The 23,401-nt window shown below is 62.8% G+C and overlaps 1 protein-coding gene across 3 annotated transcripts; it reads left to right on the top strand.

The window, feature by feature from the left end:
- RAPGEF3 (Rap guanine nucleotide exchange factor 3) lies at window positions 1-21,177 on the top strand. Of its 3 annotated transcripts, XM_067544576.1 has the most exons (25): window positions 1-63; window positions 553-670; window positions 2,177-2,345; window positions 2,898-2,982; window positions 3,449-3,509; window positions 4,210-4,286; window positions 4,654-4,800; window positions 7,522-7,637; window positions 8,098-8,186; window positions 8,853-8,931; window positions 9,687-9,837; window positions 10,261-10,343; window positions 11,304-11,343; window positions 11,612-11,693; window positions 12,305-12,451; window positions 13,423-13,520; window positions 14,043-14,168; window positions 14,314-14,495; window positions 14,642-14,732; window positions 15,668-15,718; window positions 16,844-16,931; window positions 17,695-17,759; window positions 18,455-18,509; window positions 19,047-19,118; window positions 20,688-21,177. In XM_067544576.1, exons 3-25 carry the CDS (start codon window positions 2,329-2,331, stop codon window positions 20,804-20,806), a joined length of 2,121 nt encoding a protein of 706 aa, XP_067400677.1. In that variant the 5' UTR covers window positions 1-63; window positions 553-670; window positions 2,177-2,328; the 3' UTR covers window positions 20,807-21,177. The 3 variants fall into 3 exon arrangements, with proteins under 3 accessions (XP_067400677.1, XP_067400676.1, XP_067400678.1); XM_067544575.1 differs by lacking the exons at window positions 1-63; window positions 553-670; window positions 2,177-2,345 and having other exon boundaries at window positions 2,909-2,982; window positions 7,522-7,633; XM_067544577.1 differs by lacking the exons at window positions 1-63; window positions 553-670; window positions 2,177-2,345; window positions 3,449-3,509 and having other exon boundaries at window positions 2,949-2,982.
- The last annotated feature ends 2,224 nt before the right edge of the window (window positions 21,178-23,401 follow it).

Raw genomic sequence — 23,401 nt, 5'->3', positions numbered from 1 at the left:
CCACCTTGTGAGCTCCTGCTCCGGCCTGATCCGCGATCACAAGCACCATCTCAGGCACCACAGGTGGGACGGCCCCGCCTTGCGCCCATGGCAGTGCCTAGCTATGAGGCAACCTCGCGGGGCGGCTTCTGGGGGCCGGGGACGGAAAGACAGGTGGGACGTCACGGCCCTATCCCCACTGCCAGAGAGGGAGAGACAAGCACGGACCCCCCAGGCCTGGTGCTTCCTACCTGAGAGAATTTAATGTCGTTCAGTGTCTGTGTCCTCCACGCAGCCCTGCCCTCCTACCACAGCGCCTGCTATCCCAGCCCTGCCCCCACCCCCAGCTCTGCTGATGCCCCCTCAGCCCCCTGCTATCTCAGCCCTGGACTCTCCCTGCCCCCAGCTCTGCTGGTGCCCCTCAATCCTGACCCACATCCCTTATATTCCACAAATGCCGCACAAAACTCTTTGCACCTTTTCTCCTGCCCAGGCTGGCTATGCCAACCCTGGATTCCCCAGGTCACTAGTCCCATGTCACCCATCCATCACCCTTTTCCCCCCTGCAGGCAGTGCTGCTCCGGGAAGGAGCTGGTGGACTGGCTGCTCAGCTCAGGGCTCTCCATCCAAGCGCGGGGCCAGGCCATTGGGGTTTGCCAGGTGCTGGTGGATGGAGGAATCCTGACTCACGGTGAGAACCACAAAGGATCTGGGTGCTTCCAGGACTCCAGCCACCTCTGCAGTGCCAGGCTGGGAGCCCGGTGGAGCAGGCTGGAGAACATATGGAATCTGGGTGTGCCGGGGCCTGCGTGGTGTCTGGAGGTGCAGGATGGAGCTGGGAGCCATGTGGAGTTTGTCAGGTTGGGCCAGGACCCAGCAGGGCAAGATAGGCCAGGGGCTGTGAGGGCCCGGTGGGTAGGCTGGGGGCATGCGGTGGGGTGGGCTGGGGCATGGTTGGCCAGGATGCAGCAGTAGAGGTGTGCCAAGGCCTGCCGGGGTCCTGGTGGGGTAGGGTGACCATATTTCCTAAAGGGAAACAGGACACCACGTGGGGCTCTCCCGAGCCAGGCCCCGTCTCCCTCGGGTGCGGCTTGCCTGAGCCGTCCCCTCCCTCCTCCGTGTGGAGCTGGCCCACGCCACTCTCCTGAGGGCTCCCCGCACCCATCCCCGTGCGGAGCTGGCCCCAGCTGCTTGCCTGAAGCTCCCCCTTGCAAGGCTGGCTGGAGATGCCTGAGCCCTGCCATGTGGGGCTGTTGTTGCCACTTGCCCTTCCCCCAAATGTTCCTCCGCACCCTACTTTTTTGGCAAAATTGGCCATTTGCCCCATGTGCTCTCGCCATGCCCATGCCAGCTGATCCATTGGGAAGAGCAAATGGGACAAAAAAGTCAGGGCATCCGGGACAGGGCTTAAAAAGGGGACAGTCCCAGCCAAAACGGGACATATGGTCACCTATGGTGGGGCCACGTGGTGTCAGGCAGAGAGGAGGGGCTGGTGGCTGTGCCAGGTGGGCCAAGACCCGGTGGGGTGGGGTGGGGTATGTCAGGAGCTGCTGGAGGCATAGTGAGCAGGGCAGGCTGGGAGATGCACAGGTCCTGGAGGTGAAGGGTAGGCCAGGGACTGCCAGGGGCCTGGTGGGGCAGGTTGGCATCACGTGGAGTCTGACAGGGTGGGCTGGGGGCTGGGCAGGGTATGGTGGGCAGGGGTGCCAGGAGCCTGGTGGGGCAGGCTGGGGCCATGTGGGCTCTGCCTGGGCACGCGTGGCTGAGGGATGCAGGGGGGGGGCTGGGAACCCCGTGGATGTGTCAGGATGTGGTGGGCCAGGATCCGGCAGCTGGGGTGTGACAGGAGCTGAGGGGCTGGTGAGATGGGCAGAGGCTGCATGGGTGTGTCAGGCTAACGCCCTCACCGAGCTCTGACTCCATGACTGGGCTCTGTGCTATGGGGCCAGGCACCTCTCAGTTGTCAGGCCATGACAAGGAGAGCAAGGGGGGAATTGCCTGTGCACACGCATCCCTCACGCCTACACGCATGGCATGCGCCATGACCCTAGTGCCTGTTCCCCCCAGCTCACGCTTGCCCTTGCTCTCACACGGGCTCACAGCAGCTCGTGACCTGGCCAGGCACTTTGCCGGCCAGGCCCATGCCCACGCACGGTATCTCACATGGGCTGATACTGCCATGTGGCTCTTTCCCCAGTGAAGCAGGAGTGGCATTTCCAGGACAAGGAGGCCCAGTTTTACCGCTTTGCTGGGGGGGAGCTGAGTCCGGAGCCTGGCACCCGGGACGCCGAGGAGCTGCTGGAGGCGCTGGCCTTTCTGGCCCAGCTGGGCCCTGATGCACTGCTCGCCATGGCCCTGCGCAAGCCGTGAGTGTGCCACATGTGCCCCCCATGCTGGGGGAGGGCTGGCTGCCCACCAAGAGCCCAGCCCCTGTGCCACGCCCTCCCCAGAGCTGAGCTGCCTGCCACGAGCAGCTGGGCTCAGTGGGCCAGACTCCGGGTGAGATGCAGAGGGCGCTGAGTGGGCCATCTCAGCCCATTCCTGCCAGGCCCCTGTGGTCTGCCTAGATCCTGGAATTGTCCTGCCAGGCTGGGTACATGCAGGGGGTCAGTGCCTCAGCTCCAGATCCTAGACACACAGGCACCCCTAGACAGCACCTCGGGAACGGGGCTTGGACTGAGACCCACCCCACTGGCTGGCCAGGGCTGCCCTCGGGTCAGGGGGTTGCCCTCTGCATGGGACCATGCGTCAGGGGGCTGCCCTCGTGTGAGGCTGTGCCCTGGCTGGGGGAGCTGCTCTCGTGGGGGGGTGCCCAGCTCAGGGGGCTGCCCACAGTGTGGGGCCCTACCCGGGATGGGGGTCTGTGCCCAAGCAGGGCCAGTGCCAGGCTAACACGTTACCCCCTGTCTCCACCCCAGCCCCGCCCAGCGCACACAGGACGAGCTGGAGCTCATCTTCGAGGAGCTGCTGCACATCAAAGCTGTGGCTCATCTTTCCCACTCGGTGAGTGCTGCTCCCCCAGCCAGCCTCTGCTCCCCCACCCCCTCCCCCCCGCCAGCCTCTGCTCCCCTCCCCCCGCCAGCCTCTGCTCCCCTCCGCTCCCCTCCCCTCCCCACCACCAGCCCCTGTTTCCCCCACCACCTGCTACCTCTACCCAGCCCCAGCCTGCTTCCAGTCATGGGAACCCTGTGCCTCTGCCATGCCTTCTTGCCCCCTGTGCTTCCCCCGTCCCCCCTACCCCAGCACTCTCTGCCCTCTTGGCCCCCTGGAGATCCCCTACCCAACCCCCCAGGCATCTCACTGGGCACCCCCTGTTCCTCCTGCCCTGTTCTGCCAGGCATGCCCGGTCCCTCAGCACACCCTCCCTCCCACTGACCCCCAGCCCAGCCCCAATATGCTCATCTCGCTCACCCCAGGCCACAGCCCTCCCCTGTGCCGGCGCAGCGCTAAGGGGTGTCTCTCATTGCAGGTGAAGCGGGAGCTGGCCTCCGTGCTGCTGTTTGAGTCACACCCCAAAGCGGGCACCGTATGTGAGTAGCACAGCCTGCCCCAGCCAGTTCCTAGCAGCCTGGCCCCACGAGGGGGGTGTCCTGCGCTCTGCCAGTGCCACCCCCTGGGCTTCCAGGGCGGGGTGGGCAGGATGGCTTTGCATATCAGTCCTGATTCCTGGGGCACCATCATGCCCAGCCTGGTGCTTGGCATCCTCTGACCAGGGAGTTACACCTTGGAGATGCAGGAGCAACCCATTGCAGCACCAGGCACTGCCCCGTCGTGTGCCATTGCCTGGCACCGACCTCAGGGCAGACTGACCAGCACCAGCGAGGGCAGTGACTTCCCCTGACGCCCACTGCAGGGCTCCAATCCCCGGGGCCCCCTTTGCCCAGCAGGCCCTGCAGGAAGGGGAGGGAGGAGCCCTGTGGCTGTTTGCTGAGGTGCAGGTCCTGAGCACTGCGCTCTCCAGGTTCCTGAGTGCTCAGCGGGGGCGTGGCTGGACACGCTGGCATTCGGCACTTGGCACAGCCCAATCCAGCTGTGCTGTCCCACAGACCCTCATGGCTTGGGGGATGGAGTTGGCCAAAGCACCGGCCCTCCCCATATCTTCATGCCCCCAGGGCTGGGCTGGGCTGGGCTGGGCAGCTCCCCTGTGACACAAACAGCCCCTGCGAGGCTGGGATGTGCTGTCCGGATCCCTGCCGAGGGTTCCCTGGACAAACAGTGGCTTCTTTGCAGTGTTCAGCCAAGGAGACAAAGGCACCTCATGGTACATCATCTGGAAGGGCTCAGTGAACGTGGTCACCCATGGCAAGGTATGTGCTCCCCCACACGCCTACTGGGTCTCACCGCCGGGATAGAACCGGACCTCCAGGCTCCTCCCCCTACAATCCCACCGGGCCTAGGGTGACCAGGCAGAGTGTGGAAAAGCGGGACGGGGGGGGGGGGGGGGCGGGTAATAGGTGCCGATATAAGACAAAGCCCCTGACATCGGGACGTCTGGTCACCCTGAGTGGGCCCCACTGCTGGGACAGAACCAGGACCTCCAGGCTCCGTCCCTTGAGAGCAGCCAGTGGAGCCTGTGCATCTGGGCCAGCGTGCACAGCACCTCCTGGGCTCCCTGCACCCCAGCCGGCAGCTGACGGTGTGGGAAGCTGGCTTCTGACCCAGCTGCCACTCCAGGGCCTGGTGACCACCCTGCACGAGGGGGACGACTTTGGACAGCTGGCGCTGGTGAACGATGCCCCCCGAGCTGCCACCATCATTCTTCGGGAGGACAACTGTCATTTCCTGCGTGTGGACAAGCGAGACTTCAACCGCATCCTCAAGGTGGGCCCAGCCCCCGAGCCATGGGGCCCATACCCCACCCCAGGGGCCCAGCCCCCGAGCCATGATGCCTAACCCCCACCCCAGGGGCCCAGCCATGGGGCCCAGCCACCTGCAGAGGGCAGTTCTCCTGGGTTCCCCTTGCTGCTGCCCCCGTCAGGCTGGCTGTGGGCATCAGGGCTGGCGCCTCTTTGGTCTGTGGGTGACACCCATCTCCCATCACCAGAGCCCGATGGCCCTGTGTCCATGCCACACCAGCTTGGGTCTCTGTGCAGCAGGGAGGTGTGTGTGTGGGGGGGGTTGGCTGACACCATGGCTATCCCCGGAGCTCTGCCCTGCCCCACTGAGTCCTTGCTGCAGGCACATCTGCAGTGCAGCCCCAGCTGCAAGGAGGCTGTGTCCATTCCCTGCTGTGTGGCCCTGGCCATCCGTGCCCTTGTGCCCTGGGCCTGGAGTCAGGGATCCAAAGCCCAGTACTCTGGAACAGTCCCTGGGAGGACCCCTTTAGTGCGTCAGCCCCTTGGGGACACGCTGTCACTGGGGTAAGCCCCTTGGCTTCACTGCCTCCTGGGACTGAACCTGGAGCCTTCAGCACCCCTGCGTCATGCCATGAGCTCCCTGCAGCGAGGCCGCCCAGCCTGGACACCAGAGGGAGACTTCGACCTTGTCTTCACTTAAAAATAAATCGAGCTAATATAGGTTGACTAACAGCCACTGCTGCAATCCCTGCGGAGGCTGATGTCCACACTGCTTTTCTTGGGTTAGCGCAGTGCATCTTCACCAGGAGCACTTCCACCAACCTAAGGGGCAGTGTAGAGAGCTGAGAGCCCCGACTCTCAGATCCCTGCCAGGAGCACACAGGCTCCCTGAGGGCTGTCCCGCACTCCCGGGTTCTAGCCGGGAGCCAGGGAAGCGGCCTGGGCCTTCTCTATTACCTGCTCTCTGCCAGAACAGCCATGTCAATTTCACGGCTCAGCTGTGTGACTGACAAGGCTGGCTGGGCTGGGAGCAGGTGGAGTTCGGGACAGAGAGTGGAGACCAGCAGCTCTGGCTTCTTGTCCTGCTCCCAGCCGGGTAGTGGGCTTCAGCCTCTCGCGGCTCGGCCAGTCCTGGCTCACTGCTGGAAGGTGGGCACCAGCATCCTGGGCTTGCAGCAGCCCTGGGCTTCTTGCCCTGTTGTCAGCTGGGAGCTGGAACCAGCTGCCCCACAGCTTTCTTGTCAATTTCCACCCCTCCCTGCAGTGTTGAAATTGACAAGAATGACAGCCCCACCAGCAGTGTAAGGGAAGGCAGTGTCTACATTGACAGTGCATCACCCCAGCTCTGCCGACCAAAGCCCTACACCTCTGGTCCAGGCGGTTTTACTTTGTTGTAAAAGCAGGCAGTTTTGTCGGCAGGGGTGGGGGTGCTTGCAGTGTGTACACCAGCACTGTTTTGTCAACAAAACTCTAGTGTAGACCAGGCCTTTACACCCAAAGGGAGCATTGCATCCCCAACTTCCTTAATCTGGAGTGACTCTCAGCCAGCAGTGTAGAAGCAGAGGCATTTATTAGATGTCTGGAACACAGCGTAGAAAGTCCTTCGTTAACACAGAGAACAGAAAGTTACAACAAAGTCCATCTGGGGCAGATGGCCAGAGCCTGCTCTGACCCCTCTTTAGTCCCAGTCCAGCAGCCTCTCCTCCCTCCACCAGCCCACACTTACCACCACCACCTGGCCCCTCCTCAGTCCTTTTGTCCTTGTTCCCTTCCCAGGCAAACATTGTCACCTGGCCTCCTCTTTAGCCCTGTGTTCTCCAGCTGGTCTCACCCAGTTGCTTCCTGTGGAGGACTCCACCATCCATGGTCCTTAGTTGCTAGGTACCAAATGCCCGGGCGACTGGAGTAGTCATTGTCTTCTCAGCCCATGCCCCAGCCAGCCAAGCCTCAGTCACAGCAGGTTCTCTGCAACCAGTAAATGGCCTTTCTCCCCACCTAGTTAACTATGCACCACATAGGGGAAACTGAGGCTCACACAGCAGTCATCCAAAATATTATGAAAACATCCCACTCCATCACACATGGGCACTGATGCATGGGTGCCCACCTATGGCCTGCCTGTCACCCCACTCCCTTGGCTCTGTCCATCATCGCTGATGTTCTCCCTGGGCAGGGACGAGCCATGTCCAGCCACAGACCGAGCGGGAGCCGCCCATGTCCGCTCTGTTATCCATGTTGGGTGATCAGGCAGCTCAGTCTCATGGTCCATTTTCTGCTGACTCTGGCTCTCACTGGCTCAAATCCATGGAGCTCCTGGGCCTGATGCGGGTGTCACCAGAAACCGCTGCTGGCAGAGAGCAACAACCAGGGAACCAGACTCGATGTCTTCCCGCGTGGGGCTGCCTGATGCTCCTGCCCATTCTACCCTCATTGACCACCACCCCACCCCGGGACAGGGCAGGGCAATCACCAGTGCGAGCGGATCCTAGTGCAGGGACCACCTGTCACAGGGACAAGCTGGGACCTGGGGGTCCTGCTGCATCTCCTCCCCAGGAAGGAGGTGGACCTTCCTTCCTGCCCCCACTCCCACCCCTCCCCAGTCCTTGCACTGCCCATCTCGGCTCCTGCCCCAGACCTTGCTCCGTTCCTGCCCCACTGCAGTCCTTGCCCCTGCCCCAGTCCTTGCAGTGCCCTGCTCATCTCACTGGGGCAGTGCAGCGGCAGCACTGATGCTGGGGTTCTCTAGGATGTCGAGGCCAACACCATGCGCCTGAAGGAGCACGGGAAGGTGGTGCTAGTGCTGGAGAAGAACCTGCAGGGCAGCGGCAGCAGCAGCCAGTCACCGTCTGTGGGGAGCAGTAGGTACAGCGGCTTCTACCCCATGGGGGCTTAAACCCTGCCAGGCCTGGGACCAGCAGCACCCCAGGGTCCAGGCAGCAGCAAGACAGACTGGGTTGATCCCAGGGAGATTTCACTGCGACCCCAGGCTGCCTCACACAGCTCCCCTCCCACACCCCATCTCCTCCCTCTGGCAGGGTCCCGCTGTCTGATGCAGCAGGATGGGGAGCCGTTGCGTCTGCTTCCTTTGGCCTCCCAGAATCTGCTCTTCAAAGGAGCAGTGGTGCCTGTTGCAAAGGATGCTGGGATACAGCTGAGCTATGGGCCCCAGCTGCTAGATTGGGAGCATGTGTGAGGCAGGGGGGGGCCACTGGCGGTTCTGCTGGGCCTGTGTGGGCTGTGGCTCAGCCACGTGTCTGTGGGATGGGGCTCAAGACCCTGGTCCTGCGGGAGTCTGACATGCCGGGGATGCTCTGTCCTCCAGGTACTCGGTGATGGCTGGGACCCCCGACAAGATCCTGGAGCATTTGCTGGAAGCCATGAGGCTGGATGCAACGTTCTCGGACCCCGTGGGTACGTGTGGGCTGGCTGGGCTGGGCTGGCCACGGGCCCAGACACACACCCATGAATACACGCTCCCATGGATACATGTGCACCCAGATACACATGCACGGATACACACGTGCATGGATGCACATCTGCCCGGACATGTGCACAGATACACATGCACACAGATGCACACTCAGGGATACATGCACACACAGACAGAGCTTCTCCGAGCTGGGACGCAGTGCCATGCACCAGGCTCCCCCAGCGCTAAAGGGAAGCGGCGTGCTCAGCCAGCTAATAAAGCAGAGACTGTCTTACATCCTCCCCACAACTCCCTAGCCCTCAGGGGCAGTGTCAGACAGAGGAGCTGCCAGAGCACGAGGGGCTGGGGTGGTTGGGGAATGATGGGAGCACAGGGGGCTGGGATCGGTTGGGGGATGGGAGTGCAGGGGGCTGGGATTGCTGAGGGGATGGTGGGAACAATGGGGGTGAGGTGCTTGGAAGGGAGATTGTAGGAGCACAGGGGGTTGAGGTGGTTTATGGGTGAGGAGCTGGGGTAGTTGGAGGGGAGATTGTGGGAGCATGCTAGGCCCAAAGCCCCCCTGCCTGGGGACTGCTGCTGGGCCCAGAACCAGTGGGTCCTGCCTGGGGTGAGGGCCCTTTAACGCGTGCTGGGCTGCTGTCTTTCAGATACCTTGGTTGGGGATTTCCTGCTGACTTACAACGTGTTCATGCCGACCGCCCAGCTCTGCAGAGCCCTGCTCCACCAATATCCTTCTTGCACTGCAGGGACCAGCACCTCGCGGGTAGCTGGGGAGGGGGTGGACCACGGGGGTTTCATCCTGGCCAGCACTAAAGACAGAGAAACAGACAGAATCTGAGAGGAGACAGAACCGCTGGGGGGTCTGTAGCTCTGCAGCCTGTGCGTTGTGCACTTTAAATGTGCAAGGACTCTGCTGTCTGAAGAGACAGGCCCATTCTCAGGGCTGACTGGCCCGGCGCCGGTGCCCCCTCTCATGCTCACTTGGGGAGACCCAGATCCTGGTTCATTTTTCTGGTCTCTCCATCTAAGTCTACATCCCTCTGGCTCAAAGCACCTGCTGCCCAGAGCCAGTCTGCACGGAGCTGCACATTGCACAGTGCCTGCACAGGGATTGTATGCAGAGAGCAAAAGCATCACAGCTGCTGAGCTGCTGACTAGACAGAGCTCCTGGCACGTGGACGTCTGGGGTCTGGGATGTGGAATGGGGTGAAGCCATTGGCAAAAGGGCAATTCTATTGTAGCTAGCAGGGTGCCGTGCAGTGGGTCTGATCGCCCCCCGTTGTGCCTCAGGCACACTCTGCAGGTCTCCTCTCCCCACATCCTGTGCTGCGGGGCTGATTGCTTCTGCTGTTCTCTGGGTGCACTCTGCATGGCCCCATCCCTCTCTGTGCAATGGGGCTGACTGCCCCCGGACATGCCCTGCAGACTTGCTGCCTGTCCCCAGCACACGCTGACCTAGCAGCTTCCTTGACTGGCCCCACTTTCCATGCGGAGCCGTCAGAGGGTTCGGAGCGGGAGAAGGCTGTCTACTCCCTCAGCAAACGGCAGAAGATCCTGAGGCTGGTCAGCCAGTGGGTGCTGCTGTATGGGCAGCTGCTGCAGGCTGACTACAGTGCCATGACCCTGCTGCAGGTACCCGAGGGGAGCCAGGGAGGAGCTAAGTGGCACACGGGTGGGGGAGGGTGGAAAGCAGTGGGCTCAAGGAGGCTGACATCCAGGGGGAAAACGAGGCTGGTCCTGGCCATGCAGCTGCTCAGCTCTGTCCCCTGCCACCCGTGGCCCCTGTTCCTTACACTTCCCTTGCAGGTGGGGATGCAGCCTATGGGGATGCAATTCCACAATCCAGCACCAGGGAGCACTACCCCAGGAAAGATAAACTGTCCCCTGGCTACTGCCCCGTGCATAGCAGGGCCCCAGACACGGAACCTGCCCCCACCCCAAGGGATTTCAAGGCCCTTGCATACGGTGACCTCAGGTGTCCCAGCAGGTGCTCTAGAATCACTGCCCTGCACGGGGCAGCCTTGGTAGTGACCAGCCAGAGCCTTTGTCCTTCAGAGCCTCTCAGACTTCGTGAGCCAGGATCCTCGCCTGTGCAGCCTGCTGCGGGACCAGACGCAGGATCGGCGGCGGAACAGAGCGTGAGTCGCCGCCCCGGCTTGTCGCCCTACATTTGAACCCCTGCGGCCCCATCTGAGCTGGGCGCAGTCCACACCTAGCCAGACCTCTCCCGTCCCATGGCCGCTCTTCCGTAACTGGAGCCGTGTCTGTGCCTCACGGTCCTGAGTCCCAGGGACGTGGCCTTGGCCAAGCCGGAGAGGCTGCAGTGCAAGGGCATGCACAAGGGGGGACGAGCAGGTGCATGCCCCCCTCAGTAATCAGCAGGGGCACAGAGCTCCTCCCAGCCCCGGGGCCACAGCAGGGGGCGATAGTGAGCTCCTCCAGCCCTGGGGTCACAGTGGGGAGGGTGAGCAAGCTGCTCCGTGCCCTGGGGTCATGGCGGGAGCTGACAGCTCCTCTGGCCCAGCCTCGGGGCACACAACGTGACCTTCCAAAAGGGGTCACATTACATTCCCGCACACGCCTCTGCTGTGGTGTAATCCGTGCTGCAGCGATTGGCCCCCAGGACGCTTGGGTCCTAGTCCCAGGATGGATGTGCAGGGTTAGAGTTGGGGCGGGGAGTCGAAAGCTCTGCTCTGCCTTCTCCTCCCAGCCCTGCTGCTGACGGTGTGACCGCTGGCCTCTCTGCACCACGGAGGGAGTGGGCGTGGGAGGCGAAGGGACTTGTCCGCAGGCTCTTGGACAGGCCTGGACAACAGGCTCTGGGGAAGGGGGAACTTTTCCGTATTATCGGGGGCCTCTCCCAGTCTCTGGTATCTAGGTTCCCTGCTGAAAACGAGGGGTTGAAAAGCTCTGGGGGGGGGTCAGTGCAATGGTGGAGATGCTCCACACTGGCCGTCCATTAACTCGTGGCTGTCGCCTCTGCTGGGGGGCAATGTGGGGCTCCCGGGTGCGGTGACTGCAGTGAGCAGCGTGCTGATTTGTGCCCGGGGGGGCACAGCTCTCGGAGGCTCACCCGTGTGTGTTTCTCCTCTTTGCAGCCTGGAGAACGGTGGTGGAAGCACGTCTCCACAGCCCAAGGTAGCCGACAGCCCAACAGCACCACGTGGCGCCTGCTGCCCCTCTCCTAGGGGCTTGGATGGGTGGGCAGGAAGCCAAGGAAACCCCCCAAAGGGGAGTGACCCTGACACAGGCAGTGGGTGATTGTGTGGGGCTTTGAGGGCCTGGCTCAGCTGAGTTGCCCTGTGGGTCTCAGAGGGATGCTGTCCCCTTGGGCTGTGAGCATGGAAGATGCCAGTACCTGCCACCCAACACCCCCTGCTCACACCTCTTCGTTGCCCCACCCCAGGTGCGGAGCACAGTGAACTGGTTTGCCAGCCTGGAGGATGCTGCACTGAATAACAGCTATGCCATCGGGGCCCAGGACAAAGGTAGCAGCTCTGCCTCTACCCCTCACACACGGGCGCACGCACACCGCACAGACAGACTGCTTCCACCCCGTCACACACCGCACAGACAGACTGCTTCCACCCCCTCGCACACTGCACAGACAGACTGCTTCCACCCCTGTCACACACACACCGCACAGACAGACTGCTTCCACCCCCTGTCACACTCCACACAGACAGACTGCTTCCACCCCTGTCACACACACACCGCACAGACAGACTGCTTCCACCCCCTCACACACACACACCGCACAGACAGACTGCTTCCACCCCTGTCACACACACACACACACCAAGGCTCCTAGAGATCCAGGCAAAATCCTGCAACTTCTCAGACATCTGCAGAAGCAACATCACCCCCCCAACACGGTTGCCCCCACGCTCCCAGAGGCAGGGCCCTGTTCAGAGCCCATAGGGACTTGCTGCCAGGGCTGCTACTCTGGGGCCCCAGGCTCCCTCCCAAGGATCTCACAGCTCCAACCTGCTGCCAAACGGGGCTCCCTGCCCCAGAGGGTCGGGGGTCATTGCTGCCCTTGGCTGGCTGGGTCCTGGCCACGGGGGAGTCTCACTAACATGCCCCCTCCCTGCCCCAGTGCCCTATGACATCTACAGAGCCAACCACTCCTGCATCTCCATGGTGCTGCCGGTGAATGCCTCAGTGCGCGACGTGCTCCAGTCCCTCGCCCGCCAGGATGGCGGGCACGGCGAGCGTGTGCTGGTCAAGGTCAACTCAGCAGGGGGTGAGTTAGTGGCACGGGGCTGGCGGGAGCTGGGAAGGTTGCCCTGGATCAGGAACCCCAGAGGGGTGAAACTCCGACCTTGCAGTGGAAAGCACGTTCTGTCCCCTCCCCCCACCTCCCGCCAGCTGCACTCGGGCAGCGCAGCCCCTCCCGCCTCCTGCCAGCTGCACTCGGGCAGGATGTCCCTGAAGTTGCTGGAGTGGAGGGGGCAGTAATGGGGCTGCGGGTGTGGGCTGCATCCCCTTTAGGCAGTGGCTGGCTGCCTGCTCCCCCACCTCCCTGGGCTCTGCCAGGGATCTGTAGCCTGTTCACCTGCCCAACTCCTTTTCTGCAGCAGCGACCTGGACCCCCCACCCCCTGCACCGCTGCCCCTCTCTGCTGCCCCCAGGCTGCAAGGGCCTGCAGGTGTTCGCCTGCCTATCCTGACCCAGCTGCTTCTGCTCCCTCCTGGCCCAGGCGCTGCACTCCCGGCTCTCGCCCCTCAGCCCTGACCCCCTGGGCTGGGATTCAGGCTGCATGGCTGATCTGCGTCCTGCAGAGACCTCACAGTCCCACCCCCAGCCTGTCCCCTCTGGAGCTGGAGATGCTGTCAGGGCTGCAGGGAGTGGGGTGCTCCATGCTGCAGCCATGGTGTGTCCTAGGGGGGACTCCCCAGAGCTGGGATGCACTGTCCTGGTGTGGCCCAGCCTAGTGTGGCCCATCACCCGCGCTCTGGGGGTGACGGGGATTGGGCAGGGGATCACCTCCCAGCCTGTGAATTCACATGGGGACAAAGAGGGATGCCAGAGTGACCAACCCTGAAATCTGCCAAGCCCCTGTCAGGCAGCCCTTGCCCAGGTTTGGATTGCCCCACGTCTCCTCTGAGCCCCACGGCCCAGTCACTGCCCCTCATGCTCACCTGTGTGCATGCGAACACCGCCACCTGATGGCCATTGCAGGAGTAGCCCCTGACGGTGCTCACTCTCTGACAGATAAAGTGCGGCTGCAGATGGACACCATCGGCGTCTACACGTCCCTGGGCCTGAACGAGAGACTCTTTGTTGTGACTGTCCAGGAGCTCCACACCTTGGTGAGGACTGGCAGGGAAAGTGGCGTTCTCAGCCAGCTGGAGACCCCAATCCCATGAGCTCTGAGCTCCGGGGACAGCTGGTCCAGCATAGATGCCACGTGGGGACCGCTGCCCATTATGGAGAAACTCCGAGCTGGGAACTGGTTGTTAAAGGCTGTGGAGACTTCAGGCCCAGCTCTGCACCACACAGGGCCTGGGTAGCCAGGCCTTGGGTCAGTGCCTCTGCCCCACGGACTGCTGCACTCTGCCCCCAGTGACAGGAGCTGCATCTTGACCTGTGGCATGGATGGCCCAGGGACTGGCCCCTGTGGCTGGGCTGCCCATGGGGCTGGTCCCCATGGCCAGGTTCCCTGGACGTTCACAGCCTAAGATCTCCCATTAATTTAGACAACGGCTTTTACCAGCTCCTTTCACCCCATCAGCTGGGCAGGCTCCTGCCCGCAGGACTGCCTGGCTCACCTGCAGGCCATGCAGGGCTAAGGAAACGGGGGCGTGTGACATTCTCTCTTCCCCTCCACCCAGAACCCTCATCCTGAACAGCTTGGGCCCACCATTGGCTCCTCAGAGACCCTAGACCTCATCAGCTCCAAGGACTTGGCCAGTCAGCTGACGGATTACGACTGGAATCTCTTCAACAGCGTCCACCAGGTAACGGGCAGTGTCTGGAGCCCGTCACAGGGGCAGTACGCCTGGGGGTGGAGAGCTGGTGTGCTTGTGGGTCAGGCACTGGACTGGCTCTCCGGAGACGTGAGTCCAGGTCCAAGCCCTGAGCTCTGGCTCTTGTGTGTTGAAGGTGGAGCTGATCTATTACATCTTTGGGCAGCAGACGTTTCCCAGCGCGACCACGGCCAACCTGGAGCGCGTGATGCGGCGCTTCAACGAGCTGCAGTACTGGATCGCCAGTGAGGTCTGCCTCTGTGCAGAGCCAGGCAAGCGAGCCCAGCTGCTCAGGAAGTTCATTAAGCTGGCTGCACAGTGAGTGACTTGCCTCCAGGAGTCCCGGCAGCACCCACGCTAGCCTCTCCACAGAGGCAGCCTGGCACGGGGCCCTGCAGTGCCTGCTGTGCTGTCCAGGCCAGAGCTGGCAGCCGGCCCCTGAGTAACGGTATGTTTCATTTCAGCCTGAAGGAGCAGAAGAACCTGAATTCTTTCTTCGCGGTGATGTTTGGTCTGAGCAACACGGCCGTGAGTCGCCTCACCAAGACCTGGGAGGTACAAACCAACGCCCGGGCCCTGCTGCCCCAGCTCACATCCAGCCTGGGAAACCGCCCCCAGGCCCTGGGACCAAAATCAGCATCTCCCTGCTGGGCCCTGACAAGCGAAGGAGGAGCCTGTCCCAGGACAGGGGCATTTAGCATGTCCAGCTCACCAGGCCACTGGCTGAGGTGTCAGCCTAAGACGCAGGACATGGGAGATGGTAGCAGGGGCTGAGGGCCATGCTACCAACAGCCTAGGCAGAGTTCACCTGCCACTGGGCGATGGGCCGGAACCAGACCCCCAGGCTCAGCTATACAGAGCAATGGGTCCGAATCCAAGGTTCAGTTATACAGAGCAATGAACCAGAACCAAGGTCCCAGTTACAGAGAGCAGTGAGCCAGAACCAGGGCCCAGTTATACAGTGATGGGCCAGAACCAGAATGCAGGGCTCAGTTATACAGAACCAGAACCCCGGGACAGTTTGGATCCGGCCAGTTCTAATATTATTATTCAGCTTTTGGGTCCAGGGTGTTAATCCAACTGCCCTGGCCAAAATCCAAGTACTGCTCACCCCTCTCAATGCCCTCCCATGCGCTCAGTCAAATACAGATACAGACGCTTTCTGTGTTCCACCCCAAGGGACTGCATCTCAGTGCTGGCTGAAACAACCCCTGTGTCTAGTTTCTGGGCCAGGGCCTGTCTTCCTCACGCGCAGAGATCCCATGAGAATGGAGGGCAGTTCGGGGTGCCCCTGGCCTGGCTGCGGAGAGGCTGTGGGGGACCAGCCCCTCCGCGTGGGGGAGGCTGAGAACGTGCACTGTTGTGATCTGTGACGATCAGGGAGGAGATGTGGCACCTGTGTGAGGAGTATGAGAGGGTTGTGGGCAGGGGCTGGAGGGTTCCCCGGGGACTCGGGGGGATGATCTCACCTCTCTCTGTCTCACACACAGAAGCTGCCGCATAAAAGTAGGAAGCTGCACTCGGCGCTGGAGCGGATGCTGGTAAGTTTGGCTCCCTTTGCTGGCACCTTCCCCTCCCCACATGACTCCTGCAGATGGCGGGGACACCCCTAGTCCAGATCGCCGGCTGCGTTGGCCTAGGCCATACTCTGGCCCGTCAGGTGAGCTAAGCTGCGTTGGGCTGGGTCAGGGCCTGTGGGAGGGGCCCTTTGGGAGAGTCCCGGCTGGGGCAGGAAGGGGCACCCCCCATCTGTGCTGCATGCGTCCCCAGTGAGGTGCGAGGCCAGTGGCTGCCAACCTTTTTGGCTCAAGGGCCACAAATATCATTTTTACAACCCTGAAGGGCCACCAGTCTCCGGCAGCACCAGAGGGGAGGAGTTTAGCGAGGAGGATCTCTTGTCCCCGTGGCTGCAGCAGGGAAACCATTCGCTCCACCTGGGTCCCTAGGCAGTGGCTCCCTTCTGCAGCCAGGGGGACAGGAGATCCGTGCTCCCCTCCCTCTGGCTCCAGCAGGGGCCCAGCGCCTAGGGACCCAGGCAGAGCGCTTTGCCGTGCTCCCTGCTGCAGACGAGGAGGGGAGTGCTGATCTCCCGTCCCCTTGACTGCAGCACGGAGCCTGCACCAGCAATGTGCTCGGCCTGGCTACTTAGGCAGTGGCTCCCTTCTGCAGCCAGTGGGAGGGGTGCCCCGGGCCACTCTGAAAGACTTCTGGCCCTCGGGCTATGGGTTGGAAACCATGGTGCTAGAGGACTCCATCTCCGGCCTCCTGGTGTCAGAGCACTACAGGGGGAGCTGTGCTAAGCCCCCTAGTCACGGGCGATCCCAAGCACCCTGGGTGTGAGCCAGAGTGCTGGCCCCAACGCCCTGGCTAAATTCCAATCAGGGTGAGGACTTTCTGCCTTCCAACTTCCCCCGGCAGCATCCTCCGGCTGCAGCGTTCCCTTCCCTTCCTGCCCTGCCCTGCTGATTGGTGCTGCAGTGAAATAGCCGCTGCACTCCACCCCAGCGGTGCGAGGGGATCCCTCCGGCCATGAGGCCTGGTTCATGGGCGCAGGGGTGCTGAGCTCTGACCTGCTGGGGGCCTGGCCTGCAGCCGTGGCCTCACAAAGGTGCCACCCTGGGGGCCAGTCAATGGCTCCTGCACTAAAACCCTTGTTCTCCTTCCAGGATCCCTCCTGGAATCACAGAGTCTATAGACTGGCCATAGCCAAACTGACCCCACCCATCATCCCCTTCGTGCCCCTCCTTCTCAAAGGTATGGGGCAGCTGGGCAAGCGCTGGGATTTCAGGGGGGAGGGGGTCTGGAATTGGGAGGGTCAGGCAGGAACTCTGTTCCCAGGAGAAATGACCCCTCCCACAGGGGGTTTGCAGGGATCCCATCCCAGCATTGGGTCCTGCCCCTCCCAGGGAGGCCTGATTCTCTGGGCACTAGCGCCCAGTAAAGGGCAGGCAATGGGGCTTCTTCTGGGTCAGGCACCTGCCCTGGGGATCCCAGGAAACTCCTCGCTTGGCAGGGCACTATGGCTACTGAAGGGGACAGCATGGCTCTGTCCCGCAGGGCCAGGGCTCCATCCCATGGGGGCTGGGCTCCATCCTGCAGGGCCAGGGGACTGAGGCTCCATCCCATGGGGCCAGGGCACCATTCTGTGGGACTGGGGGACTGAGGAATTCAATTGTCTGCAGTTGGGTCCAGCCCCCTAAGCCCTCCATCCCTTTGGCCATGGGGCCAAGCCCTAGACAACAGTGGGTTTGGCTGCTGTTGGGCTGCTCCGTGGGGGCACTCTCCATTACTGACCTGGGTTTGTGGGGCGGTGGGTGAGTCTCTGGGGGAGCCCAGCCCTGTCCAGTGGAGGAGAATTGGCGGGATGGGCTCAGCACAGGCTCAGTGGGCCCAGCCATAGGGTTAGAGCCCCCCATCACTGGTGATGGCTCTGGGGTGTTAGCTGGCGCTGGTGGGAGGAGGCTGAGCCGGGGCTGGGCGTGGAAATGGCATTGGCACCGAGGTTTCCTCTTTGCAGATCTGACCTTCATCCACGAGGGCAACCGCACGCTGGCAGAGAACCTCATCAACTTCGAGAAGATGGTGAGCCAGGCAGAGCCTGTCAACCCTCGCGCTTCGGGCCGGCCAGGCCTGGCCCTGTTCCCTGGCGGCTGGGGGGCCTGGTGACGTGAAGAGCATTTCCACCGGGAAGTGCCGCACAAACACGAATTAATTTGGGGCTCCCCAGCAGGTGCATCGTGCTCACGAGCCCCATTTTTCTGGGGCGGAAGCCAAGGCGCAATTAGAACTCAGCTGTCCTGGCTCCTGGCCCCCTGCTCTGACAGCCCGGCCTGTCTGGAGGAGGGAGTTGGCGTGGGAACACTGCTGAGCATGCCCATGCGCAGGGGCAAGTTGGGGCCAGCTGGGACTGGCTTCCTTGCCCCCGCAGGGAGGCACTCCTAGCCTGCGACTCCTCTGGCCCGACTGCAGCACCCCAGCAGGGCATGGCTGGCCCCACCTCCCCATCCTGCAGTGCTGCCCCAGCTGCCCTACTGCGGTGCACCTCCCCTGGGCCCGTAGGGTTGTGGATGTTGCCCCTGGCCTTTTGCTGCGGTTGCCTGGGTGATGGATGAGCAGTGGGCATGTGCTGGACCAGGCAGCTGTGCCCCCCACCCTCGCAGGCCACTTGCCTTCCAAAGCAGTGGGAGGGGAGGAGCTTTAACTGCCTGGGGGGGAGACGGTGTGTTTGCCGTGCCACCTTGGCTGGCCAGTGTGTAACCCCTGTGCCTTGCCTGCAGCGAATGATGGCGAAGGCTGTACGCGTCATCCACCACTGTCAGAGCCACACCTGCGGTGAGTGCACGCCAGGGCATCTGGGGCAGAGCCAGCACCCTTCAGCCAGTGGTGCAGGCTGGGTCGGGGCCTGGGGGTCGTGGCAGGTAGCATCTCCTGGGAGCCAAGCTCTGGTTCCTGTGGGAAAAGGCGCTTTGCAACCCACCTCCAGTGCTGGGGTCTGCCCTGCAAGGTTACAGCCAGGGGTGGGGGTGCAAGAGACCAGGGGTCTACAGAAACTGCCCAGGAAGCACTGCCAATAGTCTGGGGTTTAGGAGGAGAGGACACTGGGCTGTGTGGGGGTGGTGGGGACAGTGAAGGGGAGATGGGGGCATCAGAGCAGGGGGGCAGAGGATGGGGGATGGGAGGGGTGTGTAGGGGAGCAGAAGGCCCATCGGGACGGGGGGCAGAGGGTCGTGGGGGAGGGGTGGGTAGAGGACAGGGGCCCATCAGGGCGGAGGGCGTTGGGGGAGGGGTGTGTAGGGGAACAGGGGGCCCTTCGGTGCAGGAAGCACATGCTGTGAGTGCCTGACGTCCTGTTCTGTTCTCCCCTCCTAGCTCCCGTCTCCCCGCTGCGGAGTCGCTCCCCACAGCTGCTGGAGGACCCCCTGGCCATGCGGATCTCCACCTGTACGGAGCCCCCCCTTCCTCACCCCGAGTCCCCCGTGCCGCTCCTCGGGACGCCAGCCGCTGGGAGGGAGAAGTGGGAGCATGGGGGGTGGATGGTGGGGGAGGTTAAGCCAGTGCTGCCCCCTTTCCTGGCCTGGGTCGTGTGCACACAGGCCGGGCAGCTCGAGTTGCACCTACCCCGGGGTCTGCCAGCCCCAGCCAAGCCAGGTGCCGTGTGCGGCGATGCTCTGCCTCCTGGCTGCCCCCCATGGACTCGCTCCCACTTTACAGCTGTGCTAGTGCGTGTGAGCGTGAGCAGACCCCCGCCCTCAGCAGTTTGGGGACTAGGGGGGTTCCAGGTGCTTCGGCCTATGGCCATAGCAGGGGAAAGGGGCCAGCCCCCGAGCTGGGCTGGCTGCATTCTCGCCAGCAAACCCGCAGGTGAAGGCTCCTGCAGCTGCAGATGTTCCCATGTCCCGGGGGCCGGGGCCTGCCCCCCTGCTCCTCATTCCTGTTCGCCTCCCCTGCCCCCATTCTCCCTGCACTGACGACCCAGGGATCTCTCTGCAGTGTCAGTCAGTCTGATTCCCTGGGGCGCTGTGTCTGCCACCGGGCCAGCATGGCACCGTTGGACTGAGTCACGGCACCCTCGTGCTGTCTCTCGGAGCCCCCTGGGGGAGGGGAGAGCAGTGCCCTCCCCCGTGATGACAGCTGGCAGCTTGCCCTGCAGCACCTGCTCAAGCCCTGTTCAGGAAAGGACCCCTCGCTGCTCACCCAGGAGCAGCCCCACCCAGCGCCCCAGCTCACTCACCCACCCCCGTTTGAAAGAGTTGGAATAGCACCTCCAGGGCAGCCCCACCTCCTGCTCTGAGGGCCCAGCCCCTTTGCACATAGTGACTGTTCTCCTCGCCTGGGATTCTGCTGGATTCTTGTCTGGAGCCCAACGCCCCTTACCCACCCTGCACCCTGGGCTGCACCTGACCAGCCCTCAGGGGGACAGGAGCAGCTGCTGGAGGAGCTACGCGCCCGAGCCTGGCAGCTATTCAGCCTCGCACTCCCAGTCCCCTCCCGCACTCACTCCTCTCCTCTGCTCCCGTGATCCTGCTGGAGTGTGCATGGCTTACGCATGGCCCAGCTCATCAGGGCTCCAGCTTCTAGTGCTGCTTCTGCCACTGACTCGCCCTGGGCCCTTGGGCTAGTCCCGGCCCCAGTCTGGCAGGATGCTCCTGGGGGTGGGAATCTCACTCAGGATCTCCTGGCTCCCAGGCCTATGCTCGTTCTAGCCCAGAGGGTGCTGAGGCCCCTGCTTTTCCCACTGTTCATTTGTGGGAATGCTCCTGCAGACCTGGCTTTGAATTCCCTCTCTGTGCAGCCCAGCCCAGCCCCTTCCCCACCCTCCTGGGAGCAGCACCCACCAGAGCAAGGCAGGAGCTGCACTGCCAGCTTTCCCTGCTCTCACCCCTCCTTACCCAGAACTAGAGCCAAGGTGTGGGGCAGTCAGGGCAACACTTTCCTGTGCTGAGCTGTGGGCTTTAGCCAAGACTGTCCACCCCCTCTCCCCGGCTCTGATCTGGGGCTCTTTCCTTGCAGGTTCTGAGCAGTCCCTAAGCGCGAGGAGTCCTGCCTCCATGTGGACCTACCTGCAGCACCTGAAAGCGATCGACAACCAGAAGGAGCTGTCCAGGCTCTCACGGGAGCTCGAGTCCTGACGCTCCGGATGAGGCTAGAACTTCCAATGGGCACGCGCCTCAGCCCACCAGCAGCACACTGCCCCTGCCTGGCTGCCATGGGGCAGCTATGCACCCCCTCCATCTCCCGGGAGAGGGCTGGCCATGCATTGCTCCTGCCCCTGCATGCAGAGGGACCCACTGCAGCCAGTCTGCCAGGCCTCGGGCCCAGCCAGGAGCAGGGGTCACTCAGGCTGCACTGTTGCTTTCGGACTTGGAGCCAGCTGTCCAAGGCCCAAATGATGGCTTTCAGCTCACACAGCTTCTGCTACGGAGAGAGACGGGCAGGGCCGGAGGGGAGCGAGGCTGGACGCTGTGGCTTTACCCACTGCCTTCAATAGAAATATTTTTTTGTACCCAGGGATGTTTCCCTTCCTGACCCTGTGGCAGTATCTGCGGCATGGAGCGTCCAGCCAGGGGGAGGAGGGAATGCAGCTTCTCTGCTCAAGCGCCTCAGTTACAGCCGTTGCAGAAGGGGACAGCCATCAGGCATGTCCGAGGCTGGACCTTGGCTACAGCCCCCACTGCTGTGTGGGGGGACCCGTCTGGGCTAGGATGGGGCTGCTTAGATTGTGCCAGCCAGAGCTCTCCTGCAGACAAGGCACTGGGCACTTCAACCCCTGCTAGGCCGGTGGAGGTACAATACCTTCAGCCTCAGGCTCCCCTGGCATAGCTGAGCCCATGCCAGAGAACGGCTCTAATGCTAGTGCAGGCATGGTAGTAGATGGGCGTGCTGCACTGTGGTTGCCAGGCCCTGCCCAGCTGTGCCTATTAGGGACAGAAGCAGGTGGTGGATTTAGAAGTGGGGCGTATTGGAAGCAGGAGCCGTGTAGCCTGTCCTGACATTGCTCCACGGGGTGTGTGTGTGGGTGTGTGTGGGTGTGGTGTGGTGTGGTGTGGTGTGGTGGCAGGATGGATTGAAACGTCCGTCTAGTTCCAAGAGCAGGAAGTAAAAAGCACCCCCCACGCCTCCCACCCCGCTGCAGAGAGAGGAGGCAGGAGTTCCAGGGGACGCAGCTCACTGCTGGCCAGGGCGGGCCCCGGTCCCAGTGCTCCAGCCCAGCGGGACGCTGGAGTGCAAGGGCCTGAGGGGCCAGTGCTGAGGGGGCTGGCCAAGGGCATCACGTGAGCTCCCTGGGAGTCAAGGCCTCAGCCAAGTGTTCACTCGCCTCTTTAATTTAGTAACTGCCCCACGGCTCAGCCCGAAGGCCCCTGGAAAGCTGGGGCAGAGCAGGCAACGCCCCGGAGAGCAGCAGCGGGGGTGAGGCGGGGGTGGGGGGAAGAGGAACCCAGCAATGCCATTCCAGGAATCACCACCTGCATGACACAGGTTGAATGTCTCCCTCTCTCCCAGGGGTCGCTGGTCAGGCGCTCACACCACTCCCTCCCCTCACAACCTGTCTGTGTCTGGACTCCGCACCGCAGCCAAGCCCACTCTGGGGCACAAACCCCAGGAGACATCCCCCCTGCCTGCTGCAGGAGGCACTGTCCTCGGCTTACAGCTCCTGCCTCATTTGGTGCCAGGGCCGCCTAGCCCGAGGGCAGCTCTGGGCTCTGTTGCCCTGCAGCTCCGGGCAAAAGGGTCCCACACTGCCAGCAGGGAGTGCTGGCCTCATGGGCCCTATGAGGGAAGGCTCCCAGCAGGGAGCAAGGCCCTGGGCCACCTAGCTCATTAGCCAGCAGCCTGAAGGCTGAGGGAGAGTCTCTGCCTGACCTAGGCCTCCCTGGGTGCAGGCTGGGTGGCTGGGATCAGCTGTTGCCAGGGTAGGCTGGACTTCAGCTCTGCAGCTGGAGGTAAGGCCCCAGCATCCTGCAGCAATGGGGACCTGAGCTCAGCACCAGAGCGAGAGTTGGGCAGCAGCTGCCCTGAGGCTCTTACAGATCAGCAGAGCTGGGCTCAGGTCAGCGGTGCCTCCCCTAGGCAGTGCCAGGCTGGGGATTCACTCTGAACTGGGCACACACTAAAGGGGGACACTTGGGGCTGGCGCCAGGCCCAGCAAAGCAGCATTTCAAAAGGACTTTTACAAATATTGATTAGAAAGCAGCCAGGCTGGACCACCCCGGGGCCTGTGCCAGCCAGCCGCTGCCGTCAGCCTCAGTGACCCCACGAAGGGCTATGGCGACCGCACAGGGCTACAGGGCAGAGAGCGGGAAGCACAGCCGGGTGGGTGAGCTATGCCAGGATGCGGCGTTTCACAGACACTTCCACCCTCCAGCCTGGTGAAAGCCAGCCCCCTGGCCCCCAAAATACAGCGTGTGAGAAACAGCCCCTTCCCCACCCAGCCTGAGTGGAAGCTGAGCTCAGTCTCCAGGCCGAGGGCTGAGCCTCCCTTACCCAATCCAACGAGCGGCCTCTCCTCCCATGGCTCTCAGCTCAGCACACAGGGACCAGCCCACCCTGCACACTGGGGCTGGGAGCTCTGCACTGGGAGCAACCTAGAGGGTGGGCTAAAGCTACTGGTCATGAGGGATGAGCTCCAGGACAGCGGCTTGCTCCCAACCCCCAGCCCAGTATGGCACCATGGCTGCATGGTCAGCACAGGGCCCCTCGAGTGGCTCAGCAGGGTGGGAGACCCC

This window comes from Emydura macquarii, unplaced genomic scaffold, assembly GCF_026122565.2.
Source record: "Emydura macquarii macquarii isolate MOO-44397 ecotype Brisbane River unplaced genomic scaffold, CSIRO-AGI_Emac_v2 contig_1002, whole genome shotgun sequence".
Classification (NCBI taxonomy): Eukaryota; Metazoa; Chordata; order Testudines; family Chelidae; genus Emydura; species Emydura macquarii.
The sequence above is the reverse complement of the archived record's forward strand: the minus strand, read 5'-3'. Positions and strand labels throughout refer to the sequence as shown.

Coding starts and splice junctions, on each gene's coding strand:
- RAPGEF3 (XM_067544576.1), top strand. Junction 4,287..4,653: donor ACGTGGTCACCCATGGCAAG/GTATGTGCTCCC, acceptor CTGCCACTCCAG/GGCCTGGTGACCACCCTGCA. Junction 7,638..8,097: donor CCGTCTGTGGGGAGCAGTAG/GTACAGCGGCTT, acceptor TCTGTCCTCCAG/GTACTCGGTGATGGCTGGGA.